The 23181-nt window shown below is 44.3% G+C and overlaps 1 protein-coding gene across 7 annotated transcripts in view; it reads left to right on the plus strand.

Annotated features, from left to right (window-relative positions):
- TANC1 (tetratricopeptide repeat, ankyrin repeat and coiled-coil containing 1) overlaps positions 1 to 23181 on the plus strand; it is a 239731-nt gene that overhangs the window by 148553 nt on the left and 67997 nt on the right. For 4 of the 7 annotated variants that reach the window (XM_032857876.1, XM_032857872.1, XM_032857874.1 and 1 more), the window contains exons 4-6: positions 3253 to 3357; positions 15481 to 15611; positions 16674 to 16860. In XM_032857876.1, coding sequence (XP_032713767.1) covers positions 3253 to 3357; positions 15481 to 15611; positions 16674 to 16860 — 423 coding nt within the window. The remainder of the gene's footprint in view (positions 1 to 3252; positions 3358 to 15480; positions 15612 to 16673; positions 16861 to 23181) is intronic. The other 3 variants (XM_032857871.1, XM_032857873.1, XM_032857875.1) reach the window with 2 other exon arrangements.

The following is a 23181-nucleotide window of genomic DNA, read 5'->3' on the forward strand; positions in this document are numbered from 1 at the left end:
GCGCCACTGTTTACTGTGCCAAGTGCCAAGCTAAGCCTGGGAATCAGATCCATGTCTTAGCTCTCCTGGATGTTCCCCTTGGAACAGGAGGCTTACTTGGTCATCTTACATCTCGAGGATATTACTGAGGCCTGAGCTGGGGAGGGAACCGTATTTGAACCTAGGTGGGTCTGCCCAATTCCAGAGGCTCTGCTCTTAACACTCTTGACTCCTCAGTGCGGAGTAGTTCTTACAGGTAGCAGTTGGCCTCTGAGCCGAACACAGTGATAGAGCATTAGATGGATGGGCGTGGATGCTTTCTGAAGGCTCTGGGTTACGTTGGTGTTCGTTGTTCCAGCCACTCATAAAAACCATTGTGCATCCATGTGAGATGGCCCGTGTTTTAGGACTACTCACTGTCAGAGACTGTTTTTGAAGGATATATGGGGTAGGTAGATTGGAGCCTGTAAATAGATCTCCTGCTTAGATTTGCTTAGATTTGCTGTTACTATACCCTGAAGAGTTAAGGGGAGCAGAAATTTACAGGTGTCTCTTGAGCATCCCTCAACCATTGAGGGATCGTTGCTGTTTGGGATAATTTGAATCATTGGGCAGAAATAATAAAGGGCTTTACCTCCCCAGAGTCCTTTAAGTGGAAGATCACAGATGGTAGGGGAAAAGATCCCTGTGATCTCTTTTACCACAGAGAATAGGTCAGGAACCAAAAGCGTAGAAATGTTCTTGTGCTTGTCCTGATTCCTTTTTTCCTGCTCTGTTAGATCCCTTCTTCCTAGTTTGTGGCTCCCCCATAGCAAATATGTTAAATTTTCCTTTACGCCTCTCCCCCCAGTCTTCTCTCCATGTATATTTATATAGGATATGTTTAGATTTTAGATGAAATCTGAGTAATGCTTTGTATTCTGCTGCATAGCCTACGTCCTCCATTCATATTGTGAACATGTTCTCCCTCTTACCTGTAACTGTTCCAATTTAACCTTTGAAAAAATCCCCTTTCGGACAGGGTTAAGTAAATTATGGAGACGGCCATGTGATTAAATACTGTTAGCCATTTAAAAACCATGATTTGTAAAGTTTTTTTTTTTTTATTTTATTTATTTATTTGACAGAGATCACAGGTTGGCAGAGAGGCAGGCAGAGGAAGTGAAGCAGGCTCCCTGCTGAGCAGAGAGCCCGATGCGGGGCTTGATCCCAGGACACTGGGATCATGACCTGAGCCGAAGGCAGAGGCTTTAACCCACTGAGCCACCCAGGCGCCCCATGATTTGTAAAGTTTGAGACACTATCCCTATTTGTCAAGCACCAAACGCTGCTTTGATAATGTCACCTGTTTTAATGTGTAGTCCGTTGTAGGCGGCTGGGAACTGGGATGTTGTTATACTGATGTAGATGCTTATGTGGGAAGCCTTTAGATGGCAGCATCTCTCACCACAAACCACAGTCTGAACAGATCTCCTTGGAGGCATACGATGTTTCATGGCCAAGGACGCTCAGGACCCGCCTGATTCACTGGACCAGTGTGTGGTGACGGAGCCGAGGCTGGAGGGTCGGCTGAGCAGGAGGGAGGGCTGCAGACCCCTGGCTGCCTCTCTTCCCACGAGCTTTTCCCTCACTGCTGTGGAACATGCCCTGCCTCTGTGGCCCTGTAAAAGCGTACTTTAAGTATAAGGCAGCCAAGGAAAATGAAAGTCGAGTGGGTGATTCTGGGCCAAGTGTAATGTGATGCTTGAAAGGAACAGACAGGATGGGCAGTCTTTTCTTTCTTTATGCAGCTTCATTTAGATGTAATTCACATGCCCTACAATGCACGCATTTAAAGTGGACACTATAGCGGTTTTTAGTATATTCCCAAGGTCGTGCAGCCATCACTACTAATTTTATTTTATTTTATTATTATTGTTTAAAGATTTAATTTACTTGACAGAGAGACAGTGAGAGTGGGAACACAAGTAGGGGGAGGGGCAGAGGGAGAAGTAGGCTTCCTGCTGAGCAGGGAGCCGGACGTGGGGCTCGATCCCAGGATCCTGGGAAACGACCGGAGCCGAAGGCAGATGCTTAACGACTGAGTCACGCAGGCGCCCCCACCACTAATTTTAGGACATGTTAATCACTCCAAAAAGAAGTCTCCTGCCCTTTAGCCATCACCCCACTAGCTTGCGTGTCTCTCAGCCTCTGGCAGCCATTCGTTGTTTCCATACATTTGCCTGTTATGGATACTCCATACGCGTGGACTCCTGTAATATGTGGTCTGTGGGGACTGGCTTCCTTCACGTAGCATCGTGTTTTCGGGTTCCATCCTGTCGTAGCATAAATCAGTACTCCATCCCTCTGTGTGGCCCAATACTCTCCTGCTGCATGGACAGATCACATTTTGTTGTCATCAGTTGATGGACGTTTGGCTCTCGATAATGCTACCATGAGCACGGGTGTGCAAACTTCTGTGTGAACGTGTGAGTCGAGAAGCGGAACTGCTGGGCCACATAATAACTGTGTGTGTAACCTTTTGAGGAGCTGCCAAACCGTTTCCTGAAGTGGCTGCACCTGTTCATTCCCGCCGGCGGGTGGGGGGGTCCATTCAGTCTTCCTAAGAATTCCGGATTTTCCGATGATAAGTTGAGGTTGAGGGGAAGATGAGAAATAGGACCGACGGGCCTCTTGTGTCCCCGAGTCGCACGCCGCACGGGCTGCTGTGCCTTTTTGAAGGCGGCTCTGTCACGTGCCAAGAAAACCGTCGCCTTCCCTGCCCCACACAATCACAGTGCGTCACCAGGGTGATAAAATGCCGGCGCTCTGTGGCCGCTCGGAGTGTGTGGATGTTACAGCCTGGCTGTTTGTAATCCTTGCCTCCTGACTTTGGAGATAGCAAGCAACCCAGTTATCTTTGTCCCAGTTAGAGACAGATTCCAAATAAAAAAAACCCTTTGCCAGAAGCTGTCCAGGTTTGAACATGTCAAAATCCCTTCCTTGATGTACACCAAAGACAGCTGTCGCGTCTTCACAGCAAAAGAGCGGCTTTTGTTTTTGCCAGAGTTGACATTCTCGAAACTGAGCTTACCATTTCTGCTTTGGCAGCCAGGCTGGATGTTCCCGCGTCTGTGCTGGAGTGACCGTGTGTGTGTATTCAAGGGAGGAGAAGGGGCCGGCTCTTCCTTGAGGCATATTTGGGTCCTGGTGAGGACACACACACACTGTACATGCCGAAGCTTTGTTTGCGTCTGGAAAAAATTAGCCACACTCAGATCTTTTCCACCACAGGTCCCGTCAGGAAGCCCAAGTATGTGGAAAGCCCCAGAGTGCCTGGAGATGCAGTTATAATCCCGTTCCGAGAAGTGTCCAAGGCAGCAGAGCCCAGTGAGAATGGTAAGAGTATATTTTCAATGATTCCCTTCCCCTCCACCAGAGGATTTTACATAATGACATTCCATTTCTGAGTGAAACTGGAGTGCCTCTTGTAGGAATGCTTTGCCAAACTGAATGTATTTGGGAGGACTGCCCCCTGCCCCGGCCAGTTCCAGAGATGTGGTGAGCTAATGTAAATTCTTGGATTTATATACACCGGTAGAATAGTTAAGTGGGTGCATATGCATTGTTTAAGGGTTGAGCCTTATTTCCTCTCAATTTTGACCTCCCTGGCGTGGGGAGATAAGGAGAGCCAGTCGTAGACGGTTTCCAGCACGCTGTTTTGTTTATGCTTTTTGGTACTCCACCGTTTGGAGACTTCAACAGGCTTTGGCTAAAAAACCTGACACTTTCACTGGACAAGTTTCTGATAACTAGCCTTCTTAAAAGCATTTGATAGCTTTTGAAAGCTTTTTATCTTAATTTTTTTTTTAAGATTTTATTTATTTATTTGATAGAGACAGCAAAAGAGGGAACATAAGCAGGGGGAGTGGGAGAGGGAGAAGCCAGCTTCCTGCTGAGGCTCCATGTGGGGCTCCATCCCAAGACCCCGGGACTGTGACCTGAGCCGAAGGCAGATGCTTAACCGACTGAGCCACCCAGGCACCCCACTTTTTGTTTTTTAAGATCTAAAGTTTTTCTTTAGGGAATGCTGAACTAAGATCACCCCCCGCAAACAGCCCAAATTAATTGAAATCTTTTAGTAAAGATATTTTATATCTTTTTTTTCCTAGATCTGGAAATAAGTGTTAACAGACATTACAAACTGTAGTATTTCATAGGTATATTAATTATTCTTATTTTTAAAATCAGTTTGAGAATTTTCCATTTGTTTATTTCCGTGGTGTCAAGGGGTCCCCAGCTCATGACTCTATGGTCCTTTAATTTGTATGTTTTGAACTTGTATCCCATTTTCCTGCAGAAACATGTGGTTAGGAATCCTGGCTTATGTAGAGAAGCCCATTTTACCTTCAGTGTGGATACAAGTTTATGTAGTCCTGCTGAAAGAGAAAGCTCATCTATATTTCCCCTTTGAAATACCTAGCATCCTCCTCTTCCTAGCTGTGGGTGGTCAGGGGTACAGCTCCTTTATGTTCTAACCGCTGTCTGGCTGGCTGTCTGTCTTTTTTTTTTTTTTTTTTTTTTTTTTGAAGATTTTATTTACTTATTTGACAGACAGAGATCACAAGTAGGCAGAGAGGCAGGCTGGGAGGGGGGCAGGGAAGCAGGCTCCCTACGGAGCAGAGAGCTCGATGTGGGGCTCTATCCCAAGACCTTGGAATCATGACCTGAGCTGAAGGCAGAGGCTTTAACTCACTGAGCCACTCAGGCGCCCCTAACCACTGTGTTTCTGTGGATACATATGGTGGAGTGGTACAAAGTAGGACATGGTAGAAAAATGGAGTAAGTAGGGTGGTAATGAAAAAAAATAAACCTAAAAATGAGCTGAAGAGAGGAGTTCGCAGAAGGTAAACCTCAGCAAGGGAAGTTTAGAATGGGTGGGAGATGAGAGGGGGCCAGGAGCTGGGCGTTGTGCGCAGGGAAGAGGTGCTGTTGCCTGCATCTTGGCATGAGGCATGAGAAATTGTACCCTTTCCCTTCTGTCCAGGCGCCGAGCTGTTTGGTTTGGGTAAGAGGTTCCCACTGGGATCTTGCTGAGGAGGGCAGGGCGCCAGGAGCATGGTGGTGAAGAGGGGAAAGTCCCCGGTGGTATCTGGCCATTCTACAGACATGAGGACCCTGTTGGTGGTGAATTCATGTGTGAGGGTGTCCATTTTCAGAACTCTTCTCTCCTTTCTCTGCTGGGTTTTGAAAGAAAAATAAAAGCTTTGTCCTCTGAGGTGAGTATCAGTAATCAGATTTACCAAGCTGTTTGCCCATTTCAGAATAAACCGTGCCTAACCCTCATCCCCACCCTCCAAAGCCTTTGAAGTCCTGGTCATTTATGCCCTTGGTGTTTTGACTGGCCTAGACCGCATGATGTAACCTCCTTGAGGTCCTGTGTAACATTTAGGACTCTCTCTGGGGTAAGAATGGGGGAGAAATTTAGGATTTGTTTTGGGCAAAGAAGAGAGGTTAAAAAGAATTCCCATTGTCAACATTCTCCTCTTGCCCAAGGCGGAATCAGCTATCTTTCTTGGGGGAGGCATTCTCCTGCTTGGCTGCCGGCTGAACTAATTAAAGTGTCAAGATTGGTCTTGCTAGCGTGTCCTGCAGTTTGCACGTGCACTCACTCCTGAGACCCGAGCCCTCAGATTCAGCATTGTCTATCTCCGAGGGGACTGAACCCATGACATATCTGGGCTGTGAATACAGACTAGAAGTTTCCAGAAGTTTGGCCTAGAATTAAGAAGTAGGGTGCATTTTCCCTTTCAGTGTTCAGGCAAAGAGAAAGAGATATGGTTCCTCTTTGTAAGCCTATGGCCTTGTGTGGATAGTCATGATGTTGGTGGAAGCCCCCATAGTTATCTACTGGTTCAAGAGAAAGTGGTTGCTTGACACAATTCAGCTCGGCAATTAGTAAGGGATGGTGTGTTTTATAATCCCCGTGGAATCCTTTACATTTCAATAGGGTTAATTAAATCTGCCGTATTAAAGTGTAAATTTTACATCCAGGTCAGTGAACCTAAAGGAGAGGCTGGAACAGACTACAACTAATTGAGTTTGGGTATTAACCCAAGCACGCACTAATGTATGGCAGACAGACCTACTCTCTAGGGTTGACTATCCAGCATCATCACTTCAGTTTTAACTTAAAATTTGGACTTATGCGTTTCATATTTTCTTTGGGCATTTTCTTTTCTATCCTTAAGATGTTTTTCTGGATGCTCTCAATGACAGCATTTCAGTATTCTCCAGACTAACAAACTATTGAAAACAGCTCTTTGTGAAATGCTTTCAGAATTTCCCATAGGCTCACGAAATACCAAGTTACTCCTAAATGTCTAAAATACCCTTCCTGGACTAAGCTGCCTCGTTTTATGGTTTAGCTCCATAAATTCTTGATTCTTAGCTATTTGAAATTTAAATCAAAGTAAAGCAAAACCACTGAGCACTTTGGATTTGTTCATTAATCTATAAGTAATTTTACTTATGTGAATTTGCATATCTTAGCCATCTGGAAAGTGGGTTGTAGGAGACGGGCAGATGAATATCTTTATTATATGTAAAGAATCAATCTGTTAAAGTTTACATTTACCTGGGAACATTTTTAGAGAAATATATTCTACTTTATTTAATATTCTAAAATATTTTGGAAAAATAACATCTTTCTACTCTGGAGAAAAAAAAAGTGACTTAATCAGTTCCTCAAAATACAGTCCCCCTTTTCCTGTCAAATAGTTCTAATAACTTGTGTGTCATACAGAATATGTTCTTCACGAATGAGCTTCCTATTGCTAAACCAACATATTGTTTAGGGGGAGAATGTCATTTGCCTACAAGACAATACCTCTGCCTTAAGGGAAAATTTGAAAAAACAACAGATAAATTAGGATTATTAAATTGCAGTAGGATTCACAGCTATATTTCTTTGAGTTAGGGGCAACCATAATCCATTTAGGTTTGCTTCCATTTGTCATTAGCTACTTGAGCAAGCTTCAATGGGGAGGGGTGAGAAAGTTTTAGTCTAGTGAGTCATTGCTTGGTGAAGATCAATCTCAAAATATGATGAAACTTTTCTTCTGGCATTCTGTTAGCAAGTAAAAGCTAACAATATGAAACAGCAGAATAATTACATGCAAAGCTATCTTGGGAGGAGTGTCATTTTTTAGATATGTTTAAGTAAATACTGACACCTTATGTTTTTGGTTATTACTTCAGACATTCAGCTTCTTAGAATGGTGATATGCCATTTGACTAATAGTTGATTAAGGTGTTAGTTGAGAGTTCAGAAAGGGGATGTGCCTGGTATGTGTGCCATGGAAAAGAGACCAGAGGTGGGGTATCCATTCATTCTGCATTTCCTTAAGTAAATGTTAATGCTGATGCTGTGAAAAGTGCTGTGTTAGATGCTATTTGAGATGGGTTATCAAGCATAGGTTCTTTCTCCATGGAGCCTTAGAGTCTGGTTGGGGATTAAAGACCTGTCTATATGCTGAGTGACTGTAATACAAGGGGGAAAAGTAGTGTTGACTAATCCAAGCTGGGTGCCAGTGGAGGAGCTGAGCTGGGAAGGATTTTTTTTTTTTTTAAAGATTTTATTTACTTATTTGACAGACAGAGATCACAAGTAGGCAGAGAGGCAGGCAGAGAGAGAGGAAGGGAAGCAGGCTCCCCGTTGAGCAGAGAGCCCGATGCGGGGCTCGATCCCAGGACTCTGGGATCGAGATCATGAGATCATGACCTGAGCCTAAGGCAGAGGCTTAACCCACTGAGCCACCCAGGCGCCCCAGGATTTGATTACTTTAAGATTGACCTGACAATAAAGTATAGGATACAGTGGGGCAGGAAAGAGACTAGGGTCAGGAAGATGGTGAGGAAGAGATTTCATTAGTTCGATAAGACAGAGTAAGGTCTCAAATTAGAACAGGATCGGGAAAGAAGAGGTGAGGAATAGGAAGATTGTGGAGAAATTGCATGGACCTGGAAGCCAGAAGAGACAAAGCTGATGACTTCAAGGCTTTGAGACAACATTCAGAGGGACTGAAAGAGGGAACCGTCCATTTTGGTTTGAGTTCAGTTTCAGGTGTATAGTGCTTGAGATGTTGGTGGAACATCTCGGTACAAATGCCCACTGAACAGTTGGAAAATCAAACTGGGTCTCAAAAATTCTGGGTATGGACTTTTGTTTAGAGGGAACGTGATGAAATGAGGGTGTGTCAGACTAGGGAAAAGGTCATTAGGAGAAGAGAGCTGAGAATGGGTAGAAGAAGAACCCACAAGACCATACAGTAAATCCTGGAAACTAAGGATTTCCTCTCTGAGTGTCTGATGTGACAGTTGCCACTTTCCTCCTTGTAGGACAGTGTATTTCCAAGGTCAAAAATTACAGGAAAATCAAAAGAGGAGCCTTTTAAAAAGACAAAATTACTGTGCCTACCAGGTCTGGTTCAGGAGGCTAGTGAAGGTGAATGACTTTAAGTTGTAGGTAGGCGAAAGGGAAATGGAATTGGTGGGGATAGACCATTGCTTTTTTACCCCAAGACTTTGAGCAGGTAAGGGAAGAAGAGAGATCAGTTAATAGGTTGAGAGGTGTACTGATTTTAAAGAAAATCAATACTTTTTTTTTTATTTTAAAGAAAAGGGACAATTTAGTACAATTGAAGACTTAAAGCAGAAGTTCTCAAAATGTAGGCTGCAGACTTCTAGGCATCCCCAAGCCCTTCACTGAGGTCTGTGAGGTCAAAACTCTTTTTGTAATGATATTAGGATGATATTTCCATATCTCTTGCATTGATATTTGCACTGATGGTGCAAAAGCAATTGCTCATAAGACTTCTGATGCGTTGGTGCACGTTAAGGTAGCGGCACCTGTTGTGCTAGAGCCAGACGTAGTATCTTCCACCACCATGCACTAGCATTGAAAATAACTCAGTAACGTTCCTGACAAAGCCCTGGAAATAAGGTTATTAAATCTTGTCCCTAGATTGATCTTCTTAATAGTCTGTGTGATGAAACGGGAAGTCTCCATAAAGCACTTCTACTGCATGCTGAAGTATGATGATGGTCTCAAAGGAAACCACCTGTGTGACCGTTGGAATTGCCAATTTTGTAGTGGAACACCATTTTTACTTGAAAGAATGACTGGCAAACCATGGTTATTCAGAATTGGGTATTAGGCACACATTTTCTCAAAAAGGAGCAAAATGAGCATGTCATTTCAATTAAAAAACACTGACAGGAATTCCTTGCTAATGATAAAATCTGACCTTTCAAGTGAAAAATTAAGTTTTGAGAATTTCTTTCTGTCACCTTGAGCTTGATGGCTTCTCAGGACCTTTCATTTGAGATGCAGTGATATTAATGTGATATTTTGGTCTTATATAATAAAATGTGTCAGCTCTTGCAAGATCTGCAAAACCAGTATTTTCCAAATTACTCAATGCATGATGTTAAAAAATCCTGCATGGGTAAAAATCCATTTGACTCTTAGACTGTTGACTTTTTGCTGTAACCCAGTACAAAAAGTGTATTCATACAAAGTCAACAGTAGAACTAACCTTTAAGAAATTGCTACTTGTCAAGTTTTGGTGTGGTATCAAAGAAGAATATCTGTAATTAATTGAGAAGGCTCCTCCCTTTCCCAGCTACATATCTCTGAGGCCACCGTTCTTCACATGCTTTAACCAAAAGAATGTATCACAACAGATTAAATGCAGAAGCAGACACGAGAATCTAGCTGTCTTCTATTAAATCAGACATTAAAAAGAATTTGGAGAAGTGTAAAACAATGCTATTCTTAACCTTTTAAATGAAAATATTTTGTGGGGTACCTGGCTGGCTGGGTTGGTAGAGATGTAACTCCTTTTTTTTTTTTTTAATTTTTTATTTTTTATAAACATATATTTTTCTCCCCAGGGGTACAGGTCTGTGAATCACCAGGTTTACACACTTCACAGGACTCACCATAGCACATACCCTCCCCAATGACCATAACCCCACCCCCTGAACCCCCCACCCCCAGCAACCCTCAATTTGTTTTGTGAGATTAAGAGTCACTTATGGTTTGTCTCCCTCCCAATCCCATCTTGTTTCATTAAATCTTCTCCTACCCCCCATGTTGCATCTCCACTCCCTCATATTAGGGAGATCATATGGTAGTTGTCTTTCTCCGATTGACTTATTTCGCTAAGCATGATACCCTCTAGATCCATCCACGTCATCGCAAATGGCAAGATTTGAGATGTAACTCTTGATCTCAGGGTTCTAAGTTCAAGCCCCATGTTGGGTATAAAGATTACTTAAAAATAAAATCTTTGAAAAAAATATTTTTTTATTAAAAATGTTTAACTTGTAGGTTTTGTGAACTTAAGATGAATTGATGTAGATTTAAAATGATTCTTTTAATTTCTTTTAAAATTTTTTTTATTTAAAAAAAATTTTTTTTAAAGACTTTATTTATTTATTTGACAGAGAGAGACCACGAGAGAGGGAACACAAGCACAGGGAGTGGGAGAGGGAGAGGCAGGCTCCCCACAGAGCAGGGAGCCCGATGCCGGCTCAATCCCAGTACCATGGGACCATGACCCGAGCCAAAGGCTGACGCCCAACCAATTGAGCCACCCAGGCGCCCCTTACTTTTAATTTCTAACATGAAAAGTATCAATGGCTCACCTATGCCAAAGGTCTTTGTAGTTCTCAATTTTTAAGAGTAAACCTGAGACAAAAAGTTTGAGAACGCCTGGCTTTGAGGAAGGAAAAGAAGACAGAAAATAAAAAGAGATGAGAAAATTGGTCTAGAGTCTGATAATCACCTAGACTTGAGGGGATGAGGACTTGATAAGTGGCAATATGACTAGAAAGAAAGAGACTAATTCAGGGACATTTTGAAAGAGGAAATGGTAAGCTTTGATAACAGTTTCAGTACGGGGTGAATGGGATGGAGAGCTTAAAGATAACTTGTGTGATAAGTATATTTTTTTATTCAGGGCTAGAAACCAATTAATGGCAGTCAGCTTAGGTCCGTGGGTAGGTACTCCTCTATAAATACTATTTTTGAAAATTCAAGGAGGAGGGAAGGTGGCTTAGGAGAAGGGGCAGTCAGGAAGAAACAGGATGTAAATAGAAGGCAAGGAGGGCAAGAAGTTTAGCAAGAAGGAGATCATGGAAATTTAGAAGCAGAGGATGGGACTTAACATGAAGCTGTGTCTCATTTAACAGACTCCGTTCAGAAGTACTATCTTGGAAACGGGTATTAAGTCAGTTGTTCAGAGTCACATGATAGTAAATGGCTGAACGTTGTCAGTGGTGTCCAAATTCATAGAGTTTGAGGAGGATGAGAGAAGGGAAAGGGCGTATCTTTGGTCATCCCCAGGAACCTCCATGGTTTTAACATAGTCCAACTTTAAGAAGAGAGAATGATGAGATAAGAAATGAAAGCAATTAGTGTGGGCCAAGTGGGAACAGTTTGATAATTAGAAAAAGGAAATTTTTTGTTGTCTTCAAGGAATAATGAGGTTCAGAAAAAGTTACTTAAGGCAGAAAAGTCATCAACAAAAAAACTATTTTTTGTTAGCTAAGAGAAATTGAATATAGATAGAAATCTGAGAAACCAGAAAATGAAATAATAGTGAGAAAGTGGACTCTTGCTGTTAGAGTTGGTAGAAATAATGACCAACTTTGATATAGCATCTTATCTTGAAGATGCTTGGTATATAAATTATTTTCTCACTTTTTTTTTTGGTAAGCTCACGACCTTTAAGAAGTGGTTATGGCCACTTTCCTCATGAGGAGATTGAGGGTTAAAGAGGTTCACACAGTAAGTGGTCCAGAATAGCTTTGGTAGGGAGAAGAAGACCTTTCTTCTGAGGCTTAAGGGAGGGATGGGGGGATGGTTATAAGAGGCACAAATGGCTTTGACGTTATGGGGGTGGTAACTGGGGAGCTGGTCAGTGTATGGACTGTACTTGAGGGTTGGTGCCACAAATCCAAGTGTGATTAGTTAAAAAGAGACAGGAGGTGACCCAAGAAATTCCCTTTGCCTTTTTCCACTTGATTATTCCATTATGGTGTGATAGTGAGGATTCCATGAAAACATTATTGGGAAGGAATCATTCTCCACTTGTCTAATGGATTCCCAGGAAGTGTGAGGCCAATTATTCTCTCAACTCCAAATACAGCCATCATAAATTCTTTGGGTATTGGAATTTGTGAAATGTAAAGTGTTGCTAAGATGTGATGTCTTTATCTCCAGTTCGTATCCTAACAGTGGTTTCGGGTAAGGTATACCTATTATTGGTGAGTGTTTTAATATTAGCTACATGAATGAAAATACTTTCCATTTAGAGTGTCCCACTGGATTTTCATTTTGGAGTATGAATGCGTTCTAAGGAAATCTTATCTGACTGTTCAAATCTTAGTATTTGTTGATCGGCTGTGGAAGTAGAAATGTATTTTAATTTCACAGTCCAGTGTATCAGTGTGAGTTTGTAGGCAACTCATCTCTCCCAAAATGGCACTGTCACTCTTCACCCAGGGGTCCTTCTGCCAGAATGGAAAGTTCAGAAAGAGAAATCTGTACGTTAGGGAGGGGAAAATGTGGATGGCTTAACGTGGATTAAGGGATTCAAACTGAAGGAGGCTTCTGAAGGGAAGGTCACTGGAATGACATTTGAGAACAAAGAGAATAATATGAAAAGACAGTTGGGAAGCTTTTGGACAAAATGAAATAGCAGTGACTTACTAGTTGCTAAGCCTGAAATGAAGGATGTCTATTCATGCATCCTGAACCCAGGTAAAGTCTGGGAACTTTGGTGGCAACTGAGTGCCGACTGAATGGTCAAGAGGACGAGTTGATTGTGAGCTTGGAGGGCTGTCCTGTCAATTCAGACACTGAACCTGGGGATTGCCACAGCTCCCAGCTTGTCTGAACGGGGGAGGTTTGGATGAGAAGTCAGCTGTCTCTGCATCAGTATATGTTTTGGGGGCGCCTGGGTAGCTCAGTGCGTTAAGCCTCTGCCTTTGGTTCAGGTCACGGTCTTAGGGTCTTGGGATCGAGCCCCTCATTGGGCTCTCTGCTCAGCAGGGAGCCTGCTTCACCTTCTCTCCCTGCCTGCCTCTCTGCCTACTTGTGATCTCTCTGTCAAATAAATAAATAAAATCTGTAAAAAAATATATATATAGAATATATATATATATACACACACACATCCTATATATATATATATTTTTTTTTTTTTTTTCATGAAAACCTTGGCAATTTGGGGTGTCTGTCTGTGGACACAGTGTGGAGGCAGCAGTGGCTCCCTAGGGGGCAGCCCATTCCCCAAGGACCTGTGTGGGATGCAGGGTCTCAGAGTGAGCCCCGTGTGAGCGACTGGCTGTGGCCTCGTTTGTTGTCAGGATAAATTCTGTGGCAGCCAAGCCTGTGCAGCTGTTCTGTGTGCTTCCACAGCAGCTGCCAACTGGGAGTCGTTTCTGGCGCTTTCCCTGGAATTTCAAGTTGAACCAGAAGCTAGACAGGGGCACATTCACAGTTGGGGAGCAGTATAGAGATTGTTTCGAAAGGAAACAGGGGTGTGGAGTAGAGAAACTGTGGAGTTCCGCCCCCTTACCCACTTCTTCCCCTTGCCATCTGCATCCTGTTCTCCCCCTCTGGTCCAGCTGCCACCTGAGATAAAAGGACCGTCCTGCCTGAGCCTTGGGGCGAGGGAGGGTGGGACTGATCCTGTTCTGAAGTGGTTCAGCCCTTGGGTGTGCCTGGGTTTTGCCGATTTGGTTTGGTTCCTTCCTGCCTTTCCCAAATGCCCAAGTACCTTGGGAATCAAAATATGGTTGGAAATCTCTGGTGGGAAGGGATCCTTTGTAGAGTGGTCTTCTGGGTGTGGTTGACCTGCCCCGGGGTGCTCTCTTACCCCTTTTGGCTTGGGGCCATTGCCCCTTCCTGGTAGGAGTTTAACACAAATGATCCAGAAACATCCGGGCTCTCTTAACCCAGAACAATCAATCTGTGGTTATTTTACCCCTGCAGTTTTCTGGAGCAGCTAAAAAAAAAACCATCCAGGCTGGCAAACCACAATTCTTACTGCAAACATCAGGAGCTTTTGAGAGTAAGCAAGGGGCAGGATGCTTTTCCTTCCTTGAGGATACAGCCAGCCTGGTTTCTCTTGTAGCTGCTATCCTGGGAGCATGACTGAGCAAACCTGGTATGTGAGTGAAGATAATACAAATGGTTCTCAGCTCTACTGGTTTTGATTTTATGGCTCTGTACAAAAGGCAAAGTTAGCATTGAACTTGGGTGGGGATACTGTAGCTCAAAGGTAACACTGCTATTTTGTTCTTTCCTCATGTTATATTTCTAAGACTTATCTGCAGATTTCCACGTCTAAGAAAAACGGATTCGTCAATGTATGGGTCTGTGTCTCTAGATGATTAATAAAAAAGAACAAAACATTAAGATGAATGAGTATATTACAAGTGACATATTGTTCTTAAGTTCTAACTTCTGTAAGCAGGGTTTGCTTTATACGTTATTTCATTCCCTGATGGATGCTGATTTAAAAATAGACGAGAGGTGTTAGAATGATGTGACCATCATTTCGTCAGCCGTAGTTAAGTTCCCTTTGTCTTTTGGATACAAGGTTAACCTATAGCTCAACATTTAAACCCAACAACAGAACTCTTTTAAAAAAGTGCAAAAAGCTAGATGACCAGCTTCTCAGGGGGAGGCCAGAGAAGGGAAAGGTGGCGAGGGTGAGCTGTGACCCTCAGGTTAACCGTGTGTCCAGCATTACTGTGGAGTGTGCAGAGAACACAGCCTGATTTCTCTCCATCTCCTACAAACAGGAGAGTGTGTCACTGGGCTTTGTCTCCTGGGACACATTTCGCTGGGATTTAAAATCTTTGTTTCAGAGTGGATTCCTGACGACTGACCCTCGAGTTGGGGTCCTGGCTTTGACTTTGACTGCTGTGGCTGTGGGGTGGGCACAGCACATTTCCACCAAAGTTAGTCCTGCCCCTGTTTTTGGTTAATGAGAGCTTGGATTTCAGTTTTACCCCAACATCTAAGTATCGTGGGACTCTGCCAGCATGCCACTTGGGTTTGACTTTATATCTGCCTCCTATGGGCACTGGCCACCCTGTCCTCTTAAAGAGTTAAGACGAAGGCCTCTTTCTGCCTCTGGCGTGGGAGGTGTGCCCATTTTTCACATGCCGTGGAAATAGGGATTGCTATCCTATAATCACACTGTGTTCTGATTCAGGTCAAATATTTCACTCTTTGCACTTGGAGTTTCTCTTTCACTGTTTTCTTAACCTGTCACAGCCTCTTAATTAGAATGTATTGCTAGAGGACAGGCAGCATTGTCAAACTTTGTGCATTTTATAAGAATACACAAAAGCACCCGACAAACAGCTGTAACACTCCAGTTGCAAACCTGAAATTCCCCAGAGGGGCGTCTTCATTGTTTTCTTTCTTTGTTCCAGAAGCAAAGGCCGGTAATGAACCGAGCTGTTCGCCAGCAGCTCAAGAACTGTTGACAAGGCTGGGATTTTTACTGGGAGAAGGGATCCCAAGTGCCACACACATAACCATTGAAGAAAACAATGAGACCATGGTAATGCCTGAGGAAGACACTGCATATCCTACCGGCTCAGAGGATGTGTGAAGGAGGGCATAACCCTCTTCTCCCCCTCCCTGCGTGGGGGGAGGCATGGTTCAGTCAAATGAGTCTGGGCTGTTGTGTATCGAAATTTACTTCAACAGTTCGTGATTTCTGCAGTCGGGAAGTGGGGCGAGGCAGAAGGGTACAGAACTGAAGAAAATATCCATGTTAACCTTCGAGTCACCCCCCAGAGAAGAGTAGCTAAATGAATTGAAGTGGCTCAAAGACTCCCATTGTCACGATAACTACTTTTATCTTTATAACATGGTTCTTCTCATCTGGCTGCTTTGGGATATGCTTTCCCGTGCATTTTTTTTTTTTTTTTTTTTAAAGGCTGAGATTTTGGAGGGTCGGTGGGATGAGGAAAGATTTGTAGGAGGTGAGGCAGAGACAAAGTAAGATGTGATCAAATGGGTCGTGCATGGAGAAGCGTTCTCCTAGGTAGCCGGCAGCCTGTCCCTTTAGAGCGGAGATGCTTAAGGTTTGCGCAGCAGTGAGGGGCCAGAGCTCCCGCCCCCTGGAAGGGTCTCTGCGAGGGTGTCACGCACTGTTTGAGATGGCAGTGGCCACCAGCCTCCTGGCCCTGCTTGCAGAGCCCATAAATCTTCGATAATTGAATCAGGCTGCAGTGCTCGTGAAACATGACAAAAACAGAGTTCCCAGGTTTTCCGTACAGAGGTCAAAGAACGCATTTGTCTTCTGCAGACTTTAAATGAAAGGAAGTCTGCCCGTTTGCTATTTCTATTTTACGAATGTGCGTTCCCACTAAATTATGTCTGAGACTGCCCTTTTAATAATAATGATTTTTAAAAAAATCACCGGGGAAGGGGACAAAACAAAGAGATTTCTTTTTTACAATTTGGGAGGCCACATGTATATATTAAGTCCCCTCAGTTTGAAAAACGGTTTTCCCGTTCCTGTTTGCAGTGTTACTGCTTTAGTGTCGGAAACAAAAGCTTCTGTGGAAGCGTCATGTGTGAAGCCATGCTAACCCTCCTTCCGTTCGCCTTGCAGCGCACAGCTCTGAGCCAAGGCATCAGTCCTTGCTCCACACTAACCAGCAGCACCGCCTCTCCCAGCACCGATAGCCCCTGCTCAACCTTGAATAGCTGTGTCAGCAAGACGGCAGCCAACAAAAGTCCCTGTGAGACCGTTAGCAGCCCTAGTTCCACCCTGGAAAGCAAGGACAGTGGAATTATAGGTAAGAAGCACACGGCTCGGTAACGGAATGGCTCAGTGCCCATCAGCCAGAGCGCCCACCGGGCGTGACTGCAGAGGATCGGAGCCGGCATTGTGAAGGTCGCTCGGCCGGGGCCCTGCCCTGCTCTTTGCAGCCGGCGCTGGCTCGGTGGACAGCCAAGAAGATGAAGCCTCCTCACCTTTTACATTCCTTGGTGTTGGTTTTTATAACGCTGGGCTCATTGGGTTAAAAAATGTCCTGATCTCATCTGACATGTGAAGTTACGAAATCTTACCTCCTCATCGATTAATTCCAATTGCTGGATGTCTCGTCTCCCTGGGACATAGAACCAGGCAATAAGTTCCCTGTGTTTTGAGGCGTCTTCCCAGCCCAATCTCAAGGTCATTCATTTCCTCACTTAGTTCCGGGTATTTTCTCTTTAGTTTCTTTTCATGGGATCTGACCACTCTTTTTGAGGCTAGAATTTTCTCAGGATGTCCACCCGGGGCCCCCGCACTCCCACACCCACACCAGTGGGTTTCCTTGCCCTGAACTATGGATGAGGAGACACAGATTCTAGTCCCGACTCTTAGGGTACTTGCCTAGATCAACACTTGCATAACATTGGCGTTCTTTGCACACTTTGTTCCCTTTCTTTCTCTGTTAAAGTAAGGATTCTGATTGGTTCAGTAGTTTCTGGTCTCGGGTACACGTTAGAATCAACCAGGGGAAAGAGCCCTTACCTTTCACATCCTATCCAGGCAGAGTGCCTTTACATTTCTGTAGGTGGGGCTGTGCACCTGTGTGTCTCAGGTGTCCGGCGTGGTGCCTTTCAGGTAACAGGTGTGCTGGACCACTGGATGGGTTGTCTGGGCCCTCCTCTGCTCCTGAATTGTGCTCCTGTTCAGCATCGGTGCTCTACTGCACATACAGCTCCTGCCCTTTTTCTGACATACGCGTGTGTCTCTGAGGGACAGCTTATGTTCTAGTATGGACTGAATTGAACCCCAGTTACTTCCACATAAGTATGTAATTAAAGGGAATGACATTTGAGCTCCTTATTTTCTTCTGTCACCTGCTATTTCAAGAGTAATTTGCAAAACCAAGTTGCAGGTTCATGAACTTCATATTTTAGAGATTGCCCCAGAAGATCTGTGAGGTCGCTGGAGCTGGGTGGCGGGCTCTGTGACCTCACTGTAGCTGTCTCAGGAGCCCTTCACACAGGGATGGCCGCCTCTGCCCTTAGTTTCCACTCCGGTAGGTTTTTGTTTCATTCAGTTTTGATCGTCTTAATGAGATGCAAACACATACCATAGTATTCACTCATTTAAACCACTGAATGGTTTTTGGTCTGTTCAGAGTTGTACAGCCATCACCACAATCTGATTTCAGAAACTTTCACCCCAAAAAGAACCCTGTAGCCATTAGAAGTCACACTCCGTTCCCCCTGCATCCCCAGCCTTGCTCATCCAGTAGTCTACCATCTGTTTCTATAGATATTAGCTGCCTCTGGACATTGCATTAAAGTGTTGGCTTGAGGTTTCTGTAGCAAATGTAAACTCTCACGTATTCTGCTGATTTCCTGTTCCCACCTCACTCTGCTTCCCCACCTGCCATTTAGTCCAACTCATTTTTCCCCATGTTAACTTCTGTCCTCATTCCCTCTCTGAGCTGTTGTCCACTGCCAGGCCTGTGGTGGTCTTTGATAGCCAGGCATCTCCCCTTACAGCATTTTTCACTCTCCTGAAATGTCCTGTCCTCACTATAGTTTATCTTCTTTCGAGAAGTTCAGTGCTACACGGTTTTTTGGGCCACCTTTTCTCTTCTCATTATATGATCTGGCATCGGCACTGTATGTCTCTGATTATAACCAAGCCAGTTTCTTACTGTGACAGAGACTTTTTCAGTGACCAAAAAGGACCCTTATCCCTTCATTCTCTCCTCTCTCTCTCTCATTGAGATACAGTGCTGTAATTTTAAAAGTATTCTAAGGGGCACCTGGGTGGCTCAGTGGGTTAAGCCTCTGCCTTTAGCTCAGATCATGATCTCAGGGTCCTGGGATCGAGTCCCCTCTCTGCTCATCAGGGAGCCTGCTCCCCCCTCCCCCCACCACTGCCTGCCTCTCTGCGTACTGGTGATCTCTCGGTCAAATAAATAAAAATCTTTTAAAAAAATAAGAAAATAAAAGTATTCTAAAAAGGGGAAAGTTACCAGTTTGGTTTTCTGTCTTGTCAAGTTCGAGCTGCAGGAACACCAGGGCTCTGAATGAGAACTTGACTGAATACATCCCATCTGGTCCCAGAGTGCTTAGTCCCCCTATTACATGCTCTCCATAGCACCTCAATGTTTTCCTTCAATTTACTTGATCATGTTTTATTATTTTTGTCTCTATATGTAGGGGAAAGAGGGGGTTCTCATTTATTCATTTATATTATTCTGGCTATCTGCGTCCTAGCATGGTGTTGAGAATGAGAAATTAAGGAAAAGAGAATTGTTGCCACGGTCACGTTGCATGGGAGGAGGGAAAGTCTAGTTGGTTTCTAAAGAAGCTGTTCGAGATTCCCGTTCCAAGTTGGCATTGTCACATCTGTTAATGGCACCTATATTCTAAGCTGTGTCTTGTCATTAAAGTTAAATGACACGTTTCATGTCATTGAGGCTGTCCTTCATTCCTTGGCTTAAGTCCGACATGTTCCCTTAACGCAGCTTCACATAAAAACAGTGACAGTTGAGACAAAGTGGGGGTCGTGAGGAATTGAAGTCCCTCCAACTTTGGGGATGGTGCTTCTCACTGACTTAGCTGGCCTCCTGCCAGGAGTAAGGACTGTAGGTGGCTGAGGGGGAAGCTCAGTGCTGATGACAATGTTCTTCTGTTTGCTCTCCTTCCGTGACCTGTAGAACTAGAACCTATTGCCAAGGGACACATGGGAGGTGTGGTGGGGAAGAGAAGGGGAAAAAGCAAGTATTTCCTCTCCCGGCAGACGGTAGTCACAGCTCCTTGAAGAGGTGGGCGTGGGAGGGCCTGAGGAGGGAGAGCGTGTCCTCCTGAATCAGTGTGGCGTCCGCAGGTTTCATGGTCTTGTCACGGAGCGGGGATCTGTGACTCAGTTGTGATTCCGTGATCACTGGGGCTGGGGTGTGTGCTTTTTTCCACCTGAGGAACAGGACTGTTTTTATAAGGTGTAGCCTGGGAACGGCAGCCTTTAGGCATCTTAAATGCTCAACAGAATGAACTATTCAAGAACACGGTGATCTTAGTGGACAGAGGTGAAGGTGAAGATACCTTGGCTTCCTGCTTCGGAAGGCCGGGCAGCTGCTTGTGATAGGCTGGTCAGGATCCATGTTCTAAATTCTTCAGGCTCTGGAGAGAGGGGGAAGAAGTTTCCATTGAATTTTCCATTTCCGGTTGTTTCAGGTGTGTCCGCCCCTAGAGCTTGGGTCGAAGCAGCAGAAGTGTCGGGAGGTAGGGGGCTGGTGACAAGTGCACACAGTTGGCACGGCGTGATGAGCTTCGGGGCTGCAGATGCCCACACGGGGCTCAGAGCTCCGTGTACAGTATTGGGATCATTTATTTAGGGCACTTAGGGGAAATTTCAAATAGTGTTAACCCAGCCTTAGAAATTCCTAGCCCTCTTCTTAGTATGTAAGCTGATTTCCATTATGGTGATTATATATATATATTTTATATTTTTATATATATTTTTAAAGATTTTATTTATTTGACAGAGATCACAAGTAGGCAGAGAGGCAGGCAGAGAGAGAGAGGAGGAAGCAGGCTCCCTGCTGAGCAGAGAGCCCGATGTGGGGCTCGATCCCAGGACCCTGGGACCATGACCTGAGCCGAAGGCAGAGGCTTTAACCCACTGAGCCACCCAGGCGCCCCAGTCATGGTGATTATATTTAATCTACATATTTTGCCTAACAGATGCTACTTAGGGAAAGCATTCCCATGTGGTCAGACAGCCTTCTCGGGGCCGCCACAGGCTGCCCTTTCTGTGTTCTGTTTCTGCTTGTTTTGATGTATTGGAGGTGAGGGGGGTTTTCTTTTTTAGGAATGGCTTAGTGGGAGAAAGGGTAGAATCATGCCCATTAGAAGAGTTTGTCGGACCCCTTCCCGTCTCTTTGTGCAGAGGTCAGAACTTCGCAGAACCTCTGTGCCCTCTTTTCCAACTTTACTGTGTTATGCAGAGGGAAGTCCCGCTTCATGTGATTTGAGGAGGTCTGAATTCTTAAATGTTCTCTTCAGGCTGTAATCTGTCATGTACAAGTACTGTCTCAGCTGGAGGGGTGTAACTGAATTCCCTACAAATATGTGTGTATATATTTTGAAGGCAAATATGTATATTTTTGAAAGCAAAAATTCCTACTCTTGACATAATAGAATCATTGGCATTAACTAGAAATTAATGTCTGACTTTTTAAATTTGCAGTGTAAAGAACTTTTAAACCCAATCAGCATAAAGTAGATTTTTAAATAACTTGCTCTAAAAGGAAGACTTTGTAAAGAAGTGGCTTCTTAGGGGCACCTGGGTGGCTCAGTGGGTTAAGCCTCTGCCTTTGCTCGGGTCATGATCTCAAGGTCCTGGGATCAAGCCCCACATCAGGCTCTCTGCTCAACAGGGAGCTTGCTTCCCCCCCCCCCCCCCCCCACTTCCCTCTGCCTACAAAAAAAAAGTGGTTTCTACATGTGTTTCCTCCATGCCTGAGAATACATTTTTTTCTTAGTGACACTCCTTTGAATAAACTTGCTTCCAACTGCTAACAAATGGAAATTGTAAACTGTATTAATATCATCTTAGAAAAAAAATTAAGTAGGTGTACTCACTAGAATGTGTATGAAAGCCAATCTGAGTATTTATTTATTTTAAAGATTTATTTATTTATTTAGAGACTGAGAGTATGTGAGTGGTAGGAGGAGCAGAGGGCCAGGGAGAGCAAGAATCCTTAAGCAGCTTCCCCGCTGGGCACGGGGCCTGATGTGGGTCTTGATCCCGGGACCCCAAGATTATGACCTGAGCCAAAACCAAGAGTCGGCTGCTTAACCAACTGAGCCACCCAGGTGCCCCCAATCTGATTTTTTTCCAAAACATCACTGAAAGCAATAGGTTTTAACAAGCACCTTTTGATTTAAAGGTACTCTTTAGTTTTTGTTTGTCTCCATATCATGATCAATATTGTGTGTGTTTCTGTGTTTTTTAAAAAAATGGATTATTGCTCTATTTAGGAAGAAAGGGAACTGGATGAGGAGAAACAAAACCCAGCCTTCCTATCAAGACTTAAACAAAAAAATCATTTATATGTATTAATAATAGGTGTGCCCAGGGGAAGAACTTACAGGTAGCAATCTGGCTGAGTAAGAGACCATTAAAAGTTAGTTATCTGTCCCTTCCAGGCCCTTCTCTACTATTTGCTTCTACCTGCCGACATTTATAATCTCCAAATTACTTTTGTAGAATCCCAGATCTGTTTCTCTTTGAGAGTTGGTGTTAGGACAGCCCCTTGGAGGAGGAGGAGGTGTATTCTGAGTGGACGGTGTCCACATCTCCCCACGCTGGGCTTGTCTCCCATGCAGAGCAGGTGTGTGTGTGTTGTTCACCTGCCCGGCTTCCCACCCACCTGAGCCACCACATTCCACCAGGCCAGAGAGCTCTCAGGAAATTAAGTGCTCAGAATACGAAAGGGTAAAGAACCAAGGCTCCAGGGTGCCTGGGTGGCTCAGTGGGTTAAAGCCTCTGCCTTTGGCTCAGGTCATGGTCCCAGGGTCCTGGGATCGAGCCCCACATCGGGCTCTCTGCTCAGTAGGGAGCCTGCTTCCTCCTCTCTCTCTCTGCCTGCCTCTCTGCCTACTTGTAATCTCTGTATGTCAAATAAATAAATAAATCTTAAAAAAAATAAAAATAAAAAAAGAACCAAGGCTTCTCCTGCCGCCTTTTCCATTTCTCTGGTGGGGAGGTGGGTGTGGCTTGCATTTGCTCTTTTTCCCTTTGAAACTGGAAGGCAGATGTAAATTTAGGCAAGGGAATACCTTCCCAGAAACATTTCTCCTGCAGAAGTGGCTTGCAGGAAGTACTGGATACTATTATTGTGTCCTGCTGGTGCTTACTAGAGTTTGATACTGTTTGTTTTTCTGGCCAGTCTTAGGATACTAAAACAAAGCTTATCGAGTGCTGACTTTTATCTTGTGACTCTACCAGACTCCCTCCTGGGCTTGTAAAATGAAAGTGATTCTGGAGGTAGCTAGAGACCTTTTGTTCCTTCTGTTTCCTGGACTTTGTGTCCCAAGGGAGATGATCAGATGCGGAGAGAGGCCTACAAAGAGGAATTAACTGTATTTTATTTTCA

This window comes from Lontra canadensis, unplaced genomic scaffold, assembly GCF_010015895.1.
Source record: "Lontra canadensis isolate GAN:19392208 unplaced genomic scaffold, GSC_riverotter_1.0 scaffold13, whole genome shotgun sequence".
Taxonomy (NCBI): Eukaryota; Metazoa; Chordata; class Mammalia; order Carnivora; family Mustelidae; genus Lontra; species Lontra canadensis.